The sequence below is a fragment of the Lagopus muta genome, chromosome 1 (assembly GCF_023343835.1).
Source record: "Lagopus muta isolate bLagMut1 chromosome 1, bLagMut1 primary, whole genome shotgun sequence".
Classification (NCBI taxonomy): Eukaryota; Metazoa; Chordata; class Aves; order Galliformes; family Phasianidae; genus Lagopus; species Lagopus muta.
The window spans coordinates 102,002,472-102,022,725 of NC_064433.1; the positions used below are offsets into that span (position 1 = coordinate 102,002,472).

The 20,254-nt window shown below is 39.9% G+C and overlaps 1 protein-coding gene across 2 annotated transcripts in view; it reads right to left on the reverse strand.

Moving 5' to 3' along the window:
- Positions 1 to 20,254, reverse strand: part of LOC125703482 (amyloid beta precursor protein) — a 202,892-nt gene that overhangs the window by 158,992 nt on the left and 23,646 nt on the right. For both annotated transcript variants that reach the window (XM_048968045.1, XM_048968035.1), the window contains exon 2: positions 1,129 to 1,296. In XM_048968045.1, the coding sequence (XP_048824002.1) occupies positions 1,129 to 1,296 (168 nt within the window). The remainder of the gene's footprint in view (positions 1 to 1,128; positions 1,297 to 20,254) is intronic.

Here is a 20,254-nt window from a genome sequence, read left to right on the forward strand (position 1 = left end):
ACTCAAAGCAGACAGTGAAAAACAAGAAGCAGCCTTTTAAACCCCGCCAGCATGTCATGCTTGGTATTTTTGTTAGAGTAGGCAAAAATATTATTAATTTCAAAAAGCAATACTTTTTATTAAGAGAAAGCTATAATATCCACTTTAATATCCACCAGAAGTTTTCTTAAAATTTTTATTCAAGACCATAAATCCCAACCTCAAACAATTGAACAAAACATCGCCAGAAACAGAAGGAACAATCAATCAATGGGTGAAAGGACAGGGATGAAGACGCTAAGAGAGGAAAGATCTGAAGTGTGAATTATCTTGCTTTTTAAAGAGGCATTTTCACAAGAATTGGTTTGACATTTAGGAAGCAAGACAGCTACTGCTATAGCAATAAGCAATAACCTCTGCTTTAAAAAAAAAAAAAAAAAAACAACAGCAGAGATGGCATAAAAAGACGTAAGGATTAAAGCAACTCAAGCCGTGCCCTTTTGTTTCATGGCATGAAATCCACATTTTCTTTTCAAATTGTCACGCACTGGCACAAGGTCATCACGCTATCGCAGCATGGAAACAAAACAAAATTAGATACACAGTCTGTTCTTAGGACATGAATGAGAGGGTAATAATTTACTGCTCTCGAATATGAAACTGTTCATTGTGACTTCATCTGTAGTGCAAGCTCTTTCTATTAAGAAACTGAATGGTTCAGTGTGGTGCAAAGACCAATAACTCTGGAGTGACCCAGAATATTTCATTATGATGGTACAATGACAGTGGACATGGTTGAAGCTGACTTCCAAGATTCCAGCCCAGAATGAAAAAAAGTGTTTTAAATAAACTGATTTAAATGCTTTATAAATGTACAATGCACTTCTGAGTTATAAAGTTAGCCTCCCCACAGGCATAAGACAGAGACAAAATTATCCAACAATAGTCTCAATAATCCTCTTGCAGCCAGTTTCTGAAGCTGTTTTAACAGCCTCTGGGGAAAACAGAGGACAGAAGGACAAAAAGGCAATAGAGCAGAAGAGAAAAATAGAAAGGGAAGATCTCTAAGGAGATTCAGTTCTCCTGTAAGCACCTGCATGTAGGTTCTTAAACAGAAACACCACAGATACTCCCAAACAAAAGACTTACTTCCTGACAATACTGCAGAATCCCTTCTTTAGTGCCGATACAGGTCTTGGTTCCAGAGGGGTCAGATTCCCATTTTCCATTCTGAACATTCATGTGCATATTGAGTTTGCCACAGAACATGGCAATTTGAGGCTCTGCCAACAATCCAGCATTTCCATCAGCAGGCACCTGAAAGGAGAAGAAAAAATAAGTATTACTCTCACTTTTGACATTTCAGTCCTTCTAAAGCTGTAACAACATAAGCAAGCCTGAATCAAAGCCTAAGCTCACCCATCCATGGCCACAAAGACAGAAACTGAACAGAGCAAATTTGAGAAGTTTAAATAACATCTCCACTGCAATTCAGACACGCAATAATTTAACACAAGGTCTAAAGCTTTAAATAATTTTTTCAGGACCCTCGACTACCTCATCAATGTCAGCTAAACAAAGAACAACATTCAGAGCTGATTACAGAAACTTAAAATCCAAACATACTTAGTATACTGGTGCTGGAAGGTGTGGAAAAGTCTCCAACAATTACCAGAAGAACAACACAACCTTTTTCAAAAGCATCTCTAGCTCATTCACATGTTGAACACCGAGGATGCATCATGTCATGCCTTATCAACTTCATGAGTTAGAAGTGGCAGCTTACACTTAAGCTTTGTTCTGACAGAGCATTAAAATGCACTGGATAAAGCGCTATCAAACAGGAATGGTAAGAGTCTAGCTCAATAAAATTACAGAATATCATCTACCAAACCAAATATTGAAATACACAATATGAGATGCTCTAAGTCAGCACTATTCCTTGCCACGACAGTGCCCAGCCCAACCCAACATCACCTGGCAGCCTCCCTCCTTACATGGGGCTCTGAGCCTCAATGATTTCTGGACTGAATGCAATCCTTCTCACTCACAAACCTCTGCATTGGTTTACATACAGCACAAGGAGCAGAAGAAAAAACAAGCAACATCCGTGGAATCCAATCTACATTATTCCTTCCCAAAACTTAGAAAGGTAAAAACAAAAAACAAAAAAAAACACTTGTATGCAATTAAACATTTTAAAGATTCTATTCCACTGTTACTTGTACCTACCCATTTTGATCACTGATAAAAATCATCCCAAAATTCCCAAAATATGGATCAGGGAAAACAGGAAACAATTTCAAATGTCCTGTTTTCAAAAAAGCCATAGGACTCTCTTTATCCCCAAGGTGCACCCTACCTGCCCTCTAATTCATCTTAATCTCCACCACTGCTGAAATCAATCTCAAGATGCTGCCTGGGTAACAAAGCCTTTTAAAAGTAGATAAATCAGCAGCTGAAATGAAAAAAATCAGCAGGCCTACCACAACAGTGAAGCTGAGTGAAAACTCCTGGGAAGGTTACACGCGTCCAAAACCAGCTAAAGAATCTGCTCCCAGCCAGGAACGGGGACAGGCCATGCTGCACTGACTGAACTGGATTAGAAGAGGCTGAAAAAAATCAGCAGGCATCACCCAGGAGGTGAACTCCTCACTGCCACTCCTGTGGCACAGCAACGTCTCATGCAGCACAGATTCATTTTTACCATTTCTTAGCCATTTCTGTGGAGCTTTTCATACCATATAAACAACCTTAGAATCCTTCCATCTCACAGTCCAGTGAAATTGCTGTTTATTACTGTCATTACACACAAATATACACCATGAAAGGATGTTCCCATCGTTCTCATTCATTAAAGAGAAAAGACCTGAATATCTGCGTAATTCCAGCTATCGAGCTAACCCTCCTCCTTTTGATCTACCCCTATGAAATAAATGAGACACCATCTTCCTGTCCAACCAGAAGTGGAAAACTGTTTGCAAAAATCTTGTGTGAGATGTGAACGTTGCCAAAATAAAACGACAGCTGCCAACAGGACTAGAGAAGCTGCATTAGCATTGCTAAATGCTTATTTGATACTTGAAATAAAACTAAGGGAAGCCACTCCTTGCACAGTTAGGCCAAACAGACCGTCACTGTAACACCCAGAGCATCCCCTGGCTTACTGCCTTTGTGCCTTCCCTTTCTACCAGCACTACGCTCAACTCTGAAAGCAGCAAATCCTTTGGGAAATTAAACCAAACTGGAGTACTAGAAAATCATACAATAGCTCAGGTTGGAAAAGACTTAAAGATCATCAAGACCAACCACGATCTAACCATGCTACCCTAACTCTAACAGCCCTCCGCTAAATCACGTCCCTGAGCACCACATCCAAATGGTTTTTAAACACACTCAGGGATGGTGACTCAACCACCACCCTAGGGAGCCTATTCCACAGCGTGCCTCTGCTTAGGAAGAGGACAGGTAAGGCTGCATTGCCAACACTTCTACTTTGTTCAGTTCTCACCATTTGGTGAGGTTGAGGTCCCAGGCCCAAGCTAACCCTGTAGACCTGCTGCAACCAGATGCATGAAGGGCCTCCCAACATCTCCATGCACAATCTGTGGACTCTACCATCTTAAAATCCCACAGAAAGAAGCCCCATCTTCTCCCAGCTCCCTCCTTCTTTTCTGGGCCAGCTGTCTCTCAGGTTACCAGATTACGCCCTGGAGGATCACAGGCACCAAACAGCCTGCAGCATGTAGGAGGGAAGGCAGCACTGAGGAACGGGCATGGCCTCTTCCTCCTGTACAGCAAAGGCTGGTAGATTAGCTGACAACATTCTGAAAGACCTCATCAATAATGCATATCAGATGATCTTCTTTCCACCAGTTCTGCCCTTAGGAGTTGTCTACCTGGTAACATATATTGCAGGAAGTACATCTGAGAAACTCAACACACACACACACCCCTCCTCTTCAGGTTACATTTGTTATAAGAGAAGACAACAGGGATTCATAGCCATTCACTTCCCAGAAGTGAGCCTGTCACATTCAAGATATGGTAGAGTACGGCACTTATGCTTAAATGCTTATTTTTTTTACATTTAATTTTTAGCCAGAAGATTTCTCAAGGGAAAAATTAAAATCATTAAGAATTCATGAAAAACTGAAGAAACTGAAAGACTCCTTTACAAGAGGTATTACAAATCCAGTATCTTTAATTTCTTCGCTCTTCATTTAAACAAACCAAAAAAGAATGAATTTCATATGCTTAAAGTGATGAAACATTCTGCACCCAGAAACACTGAGTCAACATCTAACTACTCTCAGTATTAGATTATCAGTGCAAGTTAAAATGCCACAATTAAAACAAGCATTTCAGCTTTTAGTTTTTGAAAAGGAGAGAACATTTAGTTTCCTGCCTTCTTTAAGGTGCTAACATGTTATTGTAATTTAACTTAAAAACTGAAACAGGAACTGCTCTATTGGCAATGATTCCCTTCCCTACCTCAGCTTTTCTTCTACCAAGGAAATCACAGAATCACACAGAAACTTTTACTTAATTGAACAGTCAACCATCCCTTGCCCTCCACTGAGTAAATTAGAGAATTTTCCACAAACGGACAAGGTATCCAGCTTGCCTTGATAAGTAGAAATATTACATTACTATTTAAGCAACTCCAGAGCACCTCAAAAGTGGTATATCACTTGCATAAAATCCTCCAAGGATTTTTTTTCTTCACAAATGCAGCATAGCTCAACCAGAACTTCAAATGAAACAGAACCAAGTCATTCACTATATGGTATGTGGTCTCTACTCGCAAACACTTTCAATTTTCTCCATCAACTAACCCAACAGGTACCTCTATTAGAAGAATAAAGTATGAGCAGCAGACTTAAGATAGCATACTGTGTGACCTTGCCAAGAAAAAAAAAAGTTACAAATTTATGGAGAAGTTTCTGCTTTGTTTGATTTTTTTTCCTTCACCTTCTCCAACTAAAGTTGGGGGAAAAAAATGTGGCAGTTTGCTGGGAGTGCTATCAATTTAACTAAAAGGACAGCCTATGACTGTCTACTTAAAACCTCATTCCCTTCAGAAGAGACAAGACTTCTCCTAGCTTAATCCAATTACTCAAACAAGCCACAAGCACATTTAGCTTGCTTTATTTTGAGCTGACAGGGCCATCGTAATTAACTGCTCAGCACAGCACTTCATCTTATTGATTAAGACAGCTAAAAGTTACTAATCATAAAGAAATACAGGAGCAATTAACAGACACTGTAAACAGAACTAAAGCATTTAGATCATGATCATGAATAATGCAAATCTCAGCTTCTGAAATTGAACTCCTTTAGATGCCCTTAAGCAAGGATGGCGGGTTAATGGATTTGTCTGTCACATCCCTGGCTTGGAGATAGGAGCTTTCAAGCAAACAACTAGAATGGATATATCACCTTTTAGAACATTTTACTTGAGGAGAACAAAACAACAATGCAACGTCAAATTATTTAATACCTGAAGGTAAGCGAATACTGCCACAGTGCAAACCAGGTATTTCAGCTATGAATCTCTCAACTTTTCTAACGAGGAACAATTTCATACTCTGTATTTTCAGCACGCTACCAGTGAAACCTGCAGTTCCATTGCACAAGTTTTAACTGGCAGATTCATTTTTTGAGACAGACTTCATGCTATTTCTGTCTATGAAATACATTTCTAACCCAAGATTTTTGCTATCTGATATTTCATTTATAAAGAAAATAAGAAGTTGGTCTGCTGTTGCACTTTCTTTTATTGAAAACCAGCAGCTTCTTGCTTTTCAAGAGATTACCTGCTGTGAAATCTACAGAAACAGGGATGTTGATGGTGTCTTTCATGCACAGGTGGTGGCCAACACAATAGCCAATCTGAAGAACATTCCTTTACGTGAAGGCAAAAGCTAACTGCATTAGCAGATCTGACCTTGGCCTCATGAAGCCTAGAGAGCTTCTTCTGGGCCTGTAGCTGAAACCTGAACAAGAAGGTCATTAACAGCATAAAGATTTCCCTTCACTCATTTTGCAAGCATCTTTCAGCCCTGTTACTCCTATTCTTCCAAGAGCTAATTTGTCTCCCTACCTGGTGTAGGGAACCTGCTATGGCAAGGGGGTTGGACTCGATGATCTCTGGAGGTCCCTTCCAACCCCTACAATTCTGTGATTCTGTCACAAACTGTTCAACTGTGATCCCAGAAATAATACAAAGTGTGGCTACAGCATTAAGCTACACATTGCATTACACATTGTTTTTTCTCTCTGCAAACCTACTGACTGTAACAAAACCCACAGGCAAAAGGCTGAAACCCATAAAGCTGAAAATCAACTGTGTATTTGGTCCACAATAACCACATGGACCAATAACCATATGCTAATTAACAGATACTCAAGAATATTTGATGCCACATGTTTCAGTTCCTTCCCATTTCTCTATGCAGCCCTAAGAGGCAGGCCTGTACACCAGGCAGCCTTCTCTTGTTTTCCCAGAACAAAAGTGAAAAACAATAACATGTCTGCAAGAAGCATCAGGCTGCACCTCCTGTCACTTCCCACCAAAGAGCACTCCCAAAAGATTGGCTCAAAGAGATACCAGCAAGGGATTAGTCCCTGGAGCCTTAACTTTACAGGATCTTTTTTAAGACATGGCAAATTTCTAAATACGAACAGTAATTTTTCAGTACTTGAAGGGAACTTATAAGCAGGAAGAAGTCCAACATTCTACACAGTCTGATAACGACAGGACAGTGGGGAATGGCTTTAAACTAAAAGAAGAGAAATTTACCTCAAGTGTTAGGATGAAATTCTTTCCTCAGAGGGCGGTGAGGCTCTGGCACAGCTGCCCAGAGAAGTTGTGATGCCCCATCCCTGGAGGCACTCAAGGCCAGCTTGGATGGGGCCCTGGGCAGCCTGAGCTGGTGGGGGCAGCCCTGCTCAGGACAAGGGTTGAGGCAGCATGGGCTTTGAGGCCCCTTCCAGCACAAACCCATTCTGTAATTCAAGAAGGATTGTTGCTATTTAACTTTAAGTCTGATGAGATGAGAAGAGCCTTGAAGCTCCTAAGGCAGCTTCACACTGGACTGGCAGCCGTGGAGCCTCTGACACTCACTCCCTGTGCCTCCTCTCTCACCAGGAGTCTTCTCCAGCTACACAAATCATTGTAGTTATGTTTTAAAAAGCTTCAACATGACAAGTAAACTCAAGCTGATAAGGCCTTAGGCCAGTTTCTGACCTCATATTATATTGAATTTCTGCTAATATGCTCAGCATAGCAATTACCAGTAGGAAAAAGGTACATAAAGCACTAAGTATGAGATATTCTAACAAAATTACTCCATATCTTGCTGCCACGGAGTAAACTAGAGCAATCTATGCCCATGACATGGGGGCAGTAGGCCCCCGGGCCCCCCCAGTCCCACAAACTGGGAAGGAAAAGGGAAAAAGGATAGGGAGATTGGAGCTGGGCTCAAGGAAGGAAAAAACACCAGTGGCAATGATCTATGGAGGAAAACTTATTTTACTAATTATGATATTGGACTGGCTAGGAAAGCACCCTCCAATACCCTCTGCAAGGCAGTAAGAGACCGCCCAACCCGGAAGGGTCAGATCCCATGAATTCTCCAATGTACAGGAGCAGGTACCTGAAATTGGAGCTTTAATACTTTAACTCCCAGTGCTCTCCATGATGTTATGATGTGGAATACCGAAAAGCAAAAAACACAAAACCATGATACTTGCAAACATTCAGATGCGTTCACTTCTACTAAGCTCACCTACATGTCCTGCGGGTTTGTACAGATTTTCCAGCTTCAGTTCTTACGGCAGGCCTGCTGCAGATTTCTGCCTCCTAAGTTAGCTGCACTGAACACCTAACACTGTGTAACACAGCTGACAACACTTACTGCACATCTAGGCTATAAGCTGCCATTTGGACACTAAGCCTTTCCCAAAACCCCAACTAAATTTTCCATCAGGACTGTGCTACAAAAACTCTACAGGGAATTAAAGGTGTGCTAGAAACTTCTGACGGGTCTGTCCTGAAAATCTCCAGCTAAGAGACTGAGTCACATTTTGTATCACATCGAGAGAATGAAACAGCTCTCTTCACACTATCTCTCTTCCTATCAAGTTTGTCTTTAAGGCCTCAAACATCACAGCACTTTGAGGAAAAAATAGCTCTGTTCCTGCCTCCTGCCCTCAGGGACTGGATTGTGATGATGCTTCACAATCACAGTGAGGCTAAAAATAAAAGATTACTAATTTAGTGAGTCTCTAGTCTGCAGAAGTTGCTGATAACATACAAGTTTAGGAACCATTCTCAAATACATCCAACATCAGTGCCATCACAAGGAGGACTGAACAACCCTATCTGAACATAAAATGTGGCACTTCTTCCAAAAGCGTTGGACACTCGAACAAAATCAACTTAAAGAAATAGGCAAGAGAGTGAAATGAGAGAAAAAGCTCAATGTAGTGAAAGTGATTCGCCTCATACGGAATGTCACAACATTTAAAACACTTGAATTAATGAGTCACTGGTCATGTCAGTGGAATATTATCCAGCTAAAATACACGAATTTTATGCATCACTCAAGTTTTCTTCATAGCCAGTGGTTTAATTGACTTACATTCATTGCCTGCCAAGAAAAATTATCTGCGCTACAACACGATCAAATAATCTAGAGCATTGATCTACCCAGACAAGCAGCTTCTATACAGTTACACTGAATAACATAAAGCTATGGTCCAACCATTTACAATAATATCTGGGGTGGAAATCTCTCCTTGACTAATCCAAAAGCTGCAGGGCAAATTAGTCTCCCAAAAAATAACTCATGCAACACAAACTACACTAACACCAACTATTTGCATTATTAGTATTCTGCAAAAGTGGAAACTGTGGGTATATTTATGAAGTTGTGATCATATATTATTGTCTCCTTTATGCACAACCTCAAAGTAGCAGCACATGCTTTTTTGCTGCAAATTATTAAATGACAGATCAATTAACACGCTGCCCCCAGTGAACTATAACAGCCATGCTCTTCTTTTTTTTCCACAGTATAGACACAGTGTTGAAAGACCAAAACACTACTACTACTCTCATCACTTTAATAAATAAGGCATCTCCATCAGAATTGAATTTCCAAAATGGAAAGCACAGGTATTTGCAAAGTGGCAATTTAATGATCCTGAAAACAATTACCTAAATAGACCTTATTTAAAACTGTGTAAATATTTATCTAACACCACAAGCTGTTAAAGCATCAAACTGATCTTTCTGATACAGAAAAGAAAATTACTACCTTTGTTACAGATCTATTAACAAATTGCAAAATTGTAATAAGAGTTGGAAGTGCTGATAGTATATTATGTGTGCAGTGAGCAGTGCTGACAGCAGGCTCTCCCTTGAAGAGTTTCAGCATTTCAGCAGTGTTTCAGCTGCAATACTCAGTTCTTCCAGAATTGTCTGCACCTTATTGCACACTTCCCTGCTGTGTTTCCTTTATGAGGAATTAAATATTCAAGTGCTTAAAATATCTGACAGTAAAGAAATTAAAACTATTAGAACATTATACTTGAAAAGTATCTTGCCTGCTCACAGAAAAAAAAAAAAAAAAAGAAAAAAAAACACCTCAATATAAACTGCTTCTTTAGGTGAGAACATTAAAAAAAAAAAAAAAAAAATCACATGATAAATGTGAAAGAGTGGCATCAGGAAAAGATTCCATAAGAGAAAGCTCAACAGGTATATAGCTGCTTATTCTATGCACAGCGCTTTGGATAATCAAAGGTGACATAATCCAGCTTCTTTCCAATTATCTTTTGCCAAATAGTTAATATTTACAAGCTTAATCAAAGTATGACAAAACAAGGTAAGTCGCTTGAATGAAGCGATTTAATTATTAAAGCCTGTCGTCAAAACCAAGCACTTTGAGGTTTGCTTTGAGAGGGAAAGCAGTCATTTCCAAACATATATGATGCCAGAACGTTTGCTTTTAATAAAAGACATCATGCAAGAGCTAAAAGACCTGGGTAACAACTTCTTCCCCACATGAAGATGGGGTACAGATACCCTTCTTTGCTCCCCCTTTTCTGGACCAAATTTAACAAATGTGGCAGAGGAGAGGTGCAGATGCTTCAGGGTATTGGGCATGCTAGTTGCAGTTTGCACAATTTCCAAGATGCTCAAAAAGGCTTTTTGTAGCTGAGAACAGAGGACTGAGAGAAGTTTAACTCGTTACAAAAGAAATAAAATTAAAAAAAAAAAAGACAAAAAACACAAACAATAAACCTTAAAGGTCCTTAAAAGAAGTAATTTTAGGATTTCTTTTTCACTCTGTATCTGGACAGCAAAAGCTTTTCCAATTAAGCACCATTATTTAAGAGGAAGTATAGCCCTCTCATTCATTCAGCCTCACTGCTTTCTGCAACTATGAAAGTAATTAATGTATTTGCTAACAGCTCTCCATAATCCCTGTTTCAACAACAGCACTGTCTTTGTTCACAACTAAGGTTATGCTCAAAAAATACAGACTGCAAGGTTTTACCTTGAGGGGTTTTCCATCAATAGACTGAAATTACAATACTTCAATAGAGACAGAACTCTGCTATTCATTTATAATTAAGAAGGACTACAATAGAACATGAAAATAAGCATCAGACCTTGTGTGTACTATTTATTAGACACTAAAACATCAAAAAGCATTCCTGAGTTCTTGAAGAGGGCTTCTCTGATGCAGACTGCAATCATTCATTCTGCAAATACTAACCCAAAGTCACTATCATAAGCCTTCAAAGCATATTTTATACTAGTTTGTTCCATTTGCAATTATTTTTCACAGTGAAGACACAGTAACAACCTCCATATCTACAGCTTATTCAAGAACAACAAATAACCTTCTCATTAGAGAAGGTGCTTAGAATAATGTCTCCCTGCTTTCTACTTCTAACGCTAATAGCAGTTCCAGCCCTTCAATCGAGAAGTCAGCCATTGCAGTTCTGTATTCTGTATTGTAGTTAAGTACCTGTTGAAGATAAAAACCTAAAAGGAATCTAAATACTGTGAAGAACAAGCACACTCAAGTCACATCACCCTTGGAAACGATGCCTGCACTTCCTCCAAGAACTTGGACTATATTCAGGAAATGAGAAGTTCACAGCACCAACTCGCATGCAAGGCAATGTGCTTCCTCTACGACTATTAAAAAGCTAAAATAAATCCTATCTTTGAAGTGTCTGCTCATCATTATTATGAAAAAAATAAAGACAAAAAGTGCGCAATAAGACTCTCTACCTTCCCTTACACGTTTAGCAGGAAAAACAGGAGGTAGCCTTGTTGATGTGCTATGGCTGCACACATTCAAAGCTCTGCATCCCACAAGTGATGATGGCTGCTGAACCTCAGAAATCCACACAGTTCTAACACAGGCTCTTGTCATCCAACAGGAATTAATCACTTCCTGTCCACTGGTAAACTACCAACTTTTCTCAAACTCACAGCACGTGGACTACCAGACTTACTATTTAAGCTTTCATGATAGCGATGTTCCTCCTAGACTTTTATGCAACCATGTGGAACATAAACACTTAAAAAGCTATTTCAATAGCCAGATTTCTCAGATGCGTAATGGAAATAACCTCTAGAAGAAAGGAAAGGATATCAAGCCAAAAATAAATAAAGAATCCAAATTTAAAAAGGAGGAAATACCAAACTATTGTTTCCCTACAGCTTAAAGGCGTCGCTTTGCCTTTAAAAGCAAGGAAAATTTTCCATCTGTCAAATTTTCTTTAGAGACAGTGTCGCAAGAGTAAGAGATTGTCAACATCAGCATGAATAATTTAGGAACAGTTTTTATTGTATAATGTTAATATAGAAACAGTAATTACTGTTGTCAGACTACAAAAATAGAATCATAGAATGGTTTGGGTTGAAGAGGACGTCAAAGATCACGTTAGTTCCAATCCCCCTGCTACAAGCAAGGACACATCTCATTAGACCAGGTTGCTCACAGCCCCATCCAGACTGGTCTTGAGTGCTCCCACAAAGAGGGCATCCACAACCTCTCCAGGCAACCTGTTCCAGTGTCTCACCACCTTCAAAGCAAAGAATTTCTTCCTATGACCTAGTTTAAATCTGCCCTTTTCCAGTTTAAAATCATTTCTACTCATCCTGTCACTACCTGCCCTTTAAAAAGTCTCTCCCCAGCTTTCCTGTAGGCCCCCTTCAGGTACTGGAAGGCTGCTATAAGGTCTCTTAGGAGCCTTCCCTTACCCAGGCTGAAGAGCCCCAGCTCTCTCAGCCTGTCCTCAGAGAGCGGTGTTCCAGCCCTCTGATCACCTTCGTGACCCTCCCCTGGACCTGCTCCAACAGCTCCATGTCCTTCTTGTTTTGGGAGTCCCAGAACTGGATGCAGTGTTCCAGGTGTGGTCTCACAAGAGCAGAGAAGAGAGGCAGAATCACCTCCTTTGACCTGCTGGTCACACTTCTCTTGATGTAACCCAGAATATGGTTGGTCTTCTGGGCTGCAAGTGCATGCTGCTGGCTCATATTCAATCTTTCGTCAACTGACACTCCCAAACCCTTCTCCTCAGAGCTGCTCTCAATATATTCTCCACCCAACCTCTATCTGTGCTTGAGGTTGCCCCAATCCAAGTGCAGGACCTTGCACATGGCCTTGTTAAACTTCACAAGGTTGGTGTAGGCCCACCTCTCAAGTCTGTCCAGGTCACTCTGGATGACATTTCAACTGCACCACTCAGCTAGGTATCTTTTGCAAACTTGCTAGTAGGGCGCTTGGTCCCACTTTCCATGTTGCCTACAAGGATTTTAAATAACACCGGCCCCAGCACCAACCCCTGAAGTTCATCAGTCATTAATGGTCCCCACTTGGACACTGAGCAATTGACCACAACAGACTGAGTGCAACTCTCCAGACAATTCCTTATGCAGCGAGTGGTCCATTCACCAAATCCATTTTTCCTCCAGTTTGGCAACCAGGATGTCATGCAGGAGGACAGTGTCAAACACTTTGCAGAAGTCCAGGTAGTTGACATCAGTTGCTCTTCCGTTATTTACTGACACTGTAGTTCCATCATAAAAGGTCACCAAGTTTGCCAGGTATGACTTGCTCTTGGTGTAGCCATGTTGGTTACTACCAATTAGCTCATCTTTATTTTCCATGTTAGTTTGTAGGGCATTCAGAAGGATCTGTCAGAGGTGAGACTGACTGGCCTGTAATTTCATGGATCTTTTTTTCCCTTCTTGAAAATGGGGGTTATGTTTCCCCTTTTCCAATCAGTGGGAAGTTAATAGGTCAAAAAACCACTCTACTGACTGCTCAGCAGAACTGCACACACAACTGTTCCCTCCTGGAAGACAAATGTTTCCAGCCATAAGGAAAGAAAAGGGCTGCATCTCAGCTGCAGACTCCCAGGTGCTTTACAAAAAACTCACCAGCTTTTCAGAAGTTCAATGCACTAGGAACTTGGTTGAGAAAGAGACTTTACCAAAAAGCTCCTAGCAAACCAGAGCTTTTATTTGCCGTAACCATATCCTATTTAAGCCAAGTGTAAACACCTCTGTACTGCTCTTCTACTTCACAAATAGCCCAAAAAAACACTGTAACAGCACTTTGCCCACTCCTCTGCAGCAGTTCCAGAGCAGCCCGCTCCACAAATAAACGCAAAACAAGACTGTTCCCAAGGCCACAGAGGATGTTTTCCTCAGAGCTGTTTTCTGGCAACTGACTGCCCTCCTCACCTTTACCCTTCACAGGTTCCTGAGGCATACATTATGTTTACTCCAGATCAGGTTTAAAACTTCCTCAGGTAGGAAAAAAGAAATCTGCATATGCAAGTTGAAGCATATATCTAGGAATTGAAGGATTTCTTCAGAGTAGTTGAAAGCAATAGAAAGTATGAAGGAGAATGAGTGCAGCAAGGACTCAGTTCACACCCCTCTGCAGAAAAATACTCATGAGAGAAAGGCTTACAAACTAAGCTTTAGCTACAAAAAAATCAACATCCCTGAGCATAGTCAAGGAAAAGAAGGGAATCAGGAATTCCCAGCAAGTCACACAAGTTAGATTTTTGTGCCAGTTCTATGAATGTATTAAAAAGAAAAGATATACTTAGCATAGATTTGTCAACAAGTACAGTGTCAATGAGTCTCCCAGCATCCCTACAGAACTGCCTATCTCCTCAAAAAAATTACCACAAAACATGCTTCACTCATCTCCATGCAACTTGGGTCACAGCTGAACTGACATTTTATCATTCTCTACAACTCCCTCAAAGGACGGTGTAGCAAAGTGGGTGTCAGCCTCTTCTCCTAGGTAACACTGATGGGACAAGAAGGAACGTCCTCAAGATGTGCCAGGGAAGGTTCAGATTGGGTATTAGGAAAAATTTCTTCTTAGAAGGAGTAATGATGCACTGGAACAAACTGTCCAGGGAGGTGATAGAGTTTGTGCCCCTGGAAGTGTTGAAGAACACTGAGGATGTGGCACTGAGGGACACGGTTAGTGAGCATGGTGGGGATAGGCTTAGATTAGATGGTTGGATTAGATGATCTTTCCCAACCCTAATGATTCTGTGATTCCAGGACCATGCAAGCAACACAATGCACAGGACAGCAGGCCAGGCCTTGTCCTCCAGCCCTCACCTCATGCACGTGGGACCCAGTGAGAAAAGCCACATGGTCCTCCATGCGCTCTACTGCATAGGGAAAAAGAAAAAAAGAAAAAAAAAGACATGCAATCCAACAGATGCACAAGTTTGAGGAAAGACACATTTACTTATCCTAATCAACTGAGTTGGTTGATTATGAGTAGTCACATACAAGAGTCGATGGTTGGACAAGATGACTTTATTGGTCTTTCCAACCATAATGATTCTGTGATTCTATGAACAAACATATAACAAATGTTAATTCTTTTGGCATACCTACATTTGCAGAAATGCTGCGACACCGAATGTAAACTAATCACCAGAAAGCCTGTCAAGTTTAAACTACAAAGTGAAAGCAAGCACTAGAAGAGCCCTAAGATCTAGTGTTCATCTATATTGAAGCCCTTTTTTTCCCCTCACAAAAAGGTACCTTAAATTAGTCTAAATTACATAATAAAACTATTTTTGTGCACGTGTGCATGGGATGCATGTAAAAAGGAAAATACTATGCAGAACCACTCTATCATTGAATGAATTTAAATTGCACCTGTCAGATCAAAAAGTGTATGAGGAACTATTCTGGTTTGACAAATTTGATAAACAAGCTAACATTTGTGCAATGTCAGTTCCTCAAATGAGCTATATAGCTCAAATGTCAGTGCTCAGTAACTTATTGACTTATTTTTAATAGAATGTCTTCCATTTTCGAGAATTCATTTGAAGTAGCTGTTGACTTAAAAACACAGTTTCACATCTCATCCATCACATTTGCAGCACTTTGAGTAAGCATCTCACGCTAGAACAATTCTTCTCTATGGAATCTTCACTCTTTTTTTTTTTTTTTTTTCTTTTTTTTTTTTTTTTTTTTCCAATACTGTTGTGCTTTTTTTCCCAACTCATGCTGCTAAAACTTGGGCTGCAAAAGGACAGATTATAAGAGGATGCTAATCTGAAGGATAATTACATTTTACCTTAAATCCATAAAATTATTTAATACTCAACAGCTCACAGAATTAAAGGGAAAGGAAAGGAAGAGCAGGGAAACAAACACCCAAGTTGCACTTCCAATTATGACTCTCCTATGGCTGACATATTACACAAATTCCGTATTTTTTGCAACATTTTGTTAAAATGAGCTGAAGTACAGAAAGCACATGAACTTTCTTGAAACAAACTTCCTTGAAAAAGTGATGCCGCATTTTACAGACTTGGAAGAAACTGCAGGCTTACAGAGTCTCCCTAGCGTAGGAAGAAGCACTGAATTAGTAAACTAATTGCTCTAGATCTACAGATAACCGCAGTGGAAGAAACAGCTCACTTTGCAAACTCTTCCAGGAAGTAAGAGAAGCACAGCCCACCTACTCAGCAGACTTTTCTCCTGTTGCAGTCTGACTATTCAGCAATTCCCAACAACCAAAAGAGCTGGTGTTCTGTTTGTGACCCAGGACCTACTCTATGCATCAACTGTACAACAAATAAGCTGATAGCTTATTTTCATTACTCTTTTACATAGTTGGTTAGCTAACCTCAACACACACTGCTGAAGTAACTGCTCCACGGACCACATTGCAAACAGCGTTCTTCAAAATACCCAGAATGATAACCCCCTTTGCTGCCATTTGGATGAACTGCAAGCACCTGAACACAGCCACGTGAGAAGCCAGACGTAACTGGCCAATTTAAACACACAGCCTTTGTCAGCTGGTTTGCACTGCTACAGCATTCCACGAATACGCCAGATGTCCCCCTCGCCTTCACCTGACGCAGGACTACTACAGCCTGAGACACTAATTCCTCTCTGCAAGTTGTCCTACAAGTTGGCTTACTAAAATTATCACTGATTTCCTAACTTCGTTCTACAAACAACAGGAAGATGAATAAAGATATTTCTGGCATTTGCTGACTTTAACCGCCAGCTTCTGGCAAGGTGAGGAGTCAATGACTGTTTCAACGAAGAGCACTTCCATAAGATCCTTCCCAAGATACTATGCTACCCAGGATGCCAGCATGTCTCTAATTAGAGAGGTCTTTTTTTAGCTCTCAAGAGCACCAACATAAGCAAGCCAGAAGGAACTAATCCGTCAACACTAGGATTAAACAACATAGTGAATTACCTGGACTACTTTCAAGACACGTATGGAAGCCTAACACTAGCTGCCATGAGATTGAGTTGCATGCTGAGACAGACCTTCAGTCCTCACTCCATAAAAATGGAATGAAATTCTGCTTCTCCATAACATCAGTACTGTGACAAGAAGGAAACGAGTAAAGCATTACTTGGCATCTCATGCCAAAAAAGATCCTGTTCCATATTAAAGGGTACTTCACCATTATCTATTACTCTTAAAAATCCCTAGCCCTACTGTCCCACTAGACACAAGATTTATTCTCTACAGCTGCTCTTGTTGAGCAGCTGCTTTCAGTACAGGTTTCCCTAACAGCAATTATCAGTATAGTGGTATTTTTTTTTGTAATAATTATGCTGCATTTTAAAAAGAAAACTTGGCCTTCAACCATCACTATGCCCAATTCTCCTGGACTTGGAGATGAAACCATTTCTCTTCTACTCTCCATTATGGCTCTAGTTGACAGAAACTGCGTATTTAATTTCAACTAGCACAACAAAGAGAAGTCCAGCACTATTGTATACATAAAATATTCATGAAAAATATGTAAGTAATAAGGAAACAGACTTTGAGTTGCCTAAGAGAGAAATACAAAGGTTTTTAAGATTTTGAGAAAGAAGACAAAATCAAAATATCTGCCATCACCTCAAGAATGCACGTTTCAGGTTTCTACAATTTGCACGTTTTCACATGAAATGCTACTGTACTGTATGTGCCAGAGGCATGGATTTCACATCATTCTGTTCCAACTCAGAAGTACCTATTACTTCCAACAACTAGCAAGCAAAAATAGGAGGAAAGGAAGTGAACCAGCAAATGAAGATAGAGGGAAAAGAACTTAGTTTAGTAGGCTAGGCAATGTGCTGCACAATGAATCACATCACAAATTCTCCCTTCAGCACAGGGATTACTCAACATCTGCACGGTCATGATCGACTTACAAGGGCAAATCACATAAACCAGGAGTCTTAACCTCATTGGAAATAATAAAATGAAGGAACTACTATACCAGCCAATTGGTCTACAGCTTAACCTGATAAACTAAGCAAACCCACCCTCAACTGGAGTTCTATCAGGCCTGAATCAAATTAGCCTCTGTTGACACAACAATCACAGAGAAAGCTAATTAAGATAAAATCTCTGACTTCATAAACTTCATGATGAAATTCAAAAAGATAAACAAAAAACAATATATGGGAAGAATAAGGAACAAAAGAAAAAAAATCCAAGCCAGACAGCCATACTTTAAGACAAATGCTACGGAAGTGTTTGATTTTTTCTGACTTGTGCACTTCCGTTTTCTACCTTTCTTATGATATAGTCCAAAAACATTTTGCATCTAAAAGCACGTGTATATATGTGTGTATATATATGTGCATCAAAGACACAGGATTTACTTAAATTCTTCCACACCTTGTCTTCACAAAAATCCTTACTGTTTTTTTATTGTGGCTCTAAACACTGAAAAACACAGCACAAGACACTGTTGGTTTTCCCTTTCTGATTTATATACAAAGGAGAACTGTAGGTTCTGGATTTCCAACTTTACCAAGCACTACTGAGCACCATGACCTACATACATCTGTGCTGCTCAGGCTTAGGGAGGGACTAAATCTTACAGTCTGAGGGCTTTCTTCCAGAGCAATGTTCTTATCACTTCTGAATGAAAGAGAGCAGTAGGGATTGTCTAGAAGCTTAGTTAACGCAAAACTACTCTGAAGTGAGAAAAACGTAAGGAAAAAAAGAAAACCAAACATGAAAAAACAGCTCTTACTTTTACGCAAAACAAACACGTAGGTACAGTCATCAGGAGTTTGCACTACGATGTTCAACTCACACAAGGATACAGAAAATGACTGATTGAAGAGGTGAACCAGATGGCAAAATTCAGGGTTATTTTTATTTTTGTTGTTGATGCTGAGGGGCGCTGTTTGCTTTATTTTTTTTTCCCTCTCTTTTTAAATAAAGAACTTCAGAAGCTCTGCTGGGTCTAATCACTAACAGCAGCTGTGCTCAGTCCTGACAAGTAGGAAAAGAAGATACTCATACGCAATTGATTTGAAGGATCTTGACAAGTATTGCATCCAAAAGAAATAGCCTTAAATACCGTTTCAAATTCACACTAATTGAATTTAACAGACTTATGAAAGATGAAATTTCAGAGCACTTTTAGATCCTCAAAAAATGCAGATACATGAAATTATTCATTGTTAACTACTGTCATCGGATAAGAAAGAACTGATCCAAATAGGAAGACTTAATAAAGATGAAGTACTGTTTCTTAACCAATAAGTGGACTAAAACCACAGATCATTAAGCAGAAAAAAACCAAAGCATTAGTCTTCTCCTAAGGGGAAAAAACCTCCAGTTTTTTTAATCATTTTGGAACCACACACTGCAAGATGAAAATCTAACATTTGTCAATACCTCCATTATATGACTGTCACTTTGAACATAAATCCTTCAAACAGTGGCTTGTTTGTGGGGATTTTTGTTTGCATTTTAATTGAGTAATCTGGAAGATTAATAAAACATGTTGTGTTTTAGAACACATCAGCTGCAGCATCCTGATAATTGGTGCCATAAATGAAGAAGCAATACGATGCTTTCCCACTCCTCACTTGTTGCCTTACTGAGACATAACAAGGAGCAGGCACGATGAGAAGGATGTCGTGCATTCTGCAGCCACACAGAGGAAGAAAAATCTGTGCTTGATTACCATGCCTGGAGCACCAGAATACAAAGTCCTACTGAACAGTAATGGTGCCTTATAAGGAGACTACAAGAAACTTTATTTTCCACTTAGTAATTGATTAACAAGCATGATGGCTGTCAGTTCTTATTACAAGATGTTATGAGTAGGTCATAACATGCAAGAAAGCAGAAATAACATTTATTTCACTTGATACAACACCTGAAGACTCTAAGCAGTGATACTGACCCCTCACCAGGAATTTCAGAGTACTAGAGGTAGAACACAAACTGTCCATGACCTGAATTCTACTCAGCAGCAACACGCAAGTGATTTATGTCCTCAAATTTTCCTCATAGATGATGTTAAAAAAATCACTTATGACCTACACTGATAGAACTGTTGCCCCAACCTGCAGCACTGCCTCCTCTTTGGGTTTTTCACCTTCGAAGAACACACTCTGTAAGGTGCACACGTTTGTTTTCACAAACTCAACCCAACGTGTTGTCTTGTATAACTGAGTCACTTCACTGGTTATGCTGAAAGGTTGACAGAAACAGTACCACTAAAAAAATACAGCACAATCCTGGAGTCTTTCCTGGCTGACATTAAGTATTGCCTTAAAACTCTGCTCTTATTCCACATATGGGCTAAAAAAATTCTGTAGCAACCTGTAGCTGTCTTCCTATTTTCTTCCTTCAAAGGCTCACTTCACATTTTCCTTCTTATTTTCAGCTCTGCTCAATTGCTGAAAGCAGCAGCTTAG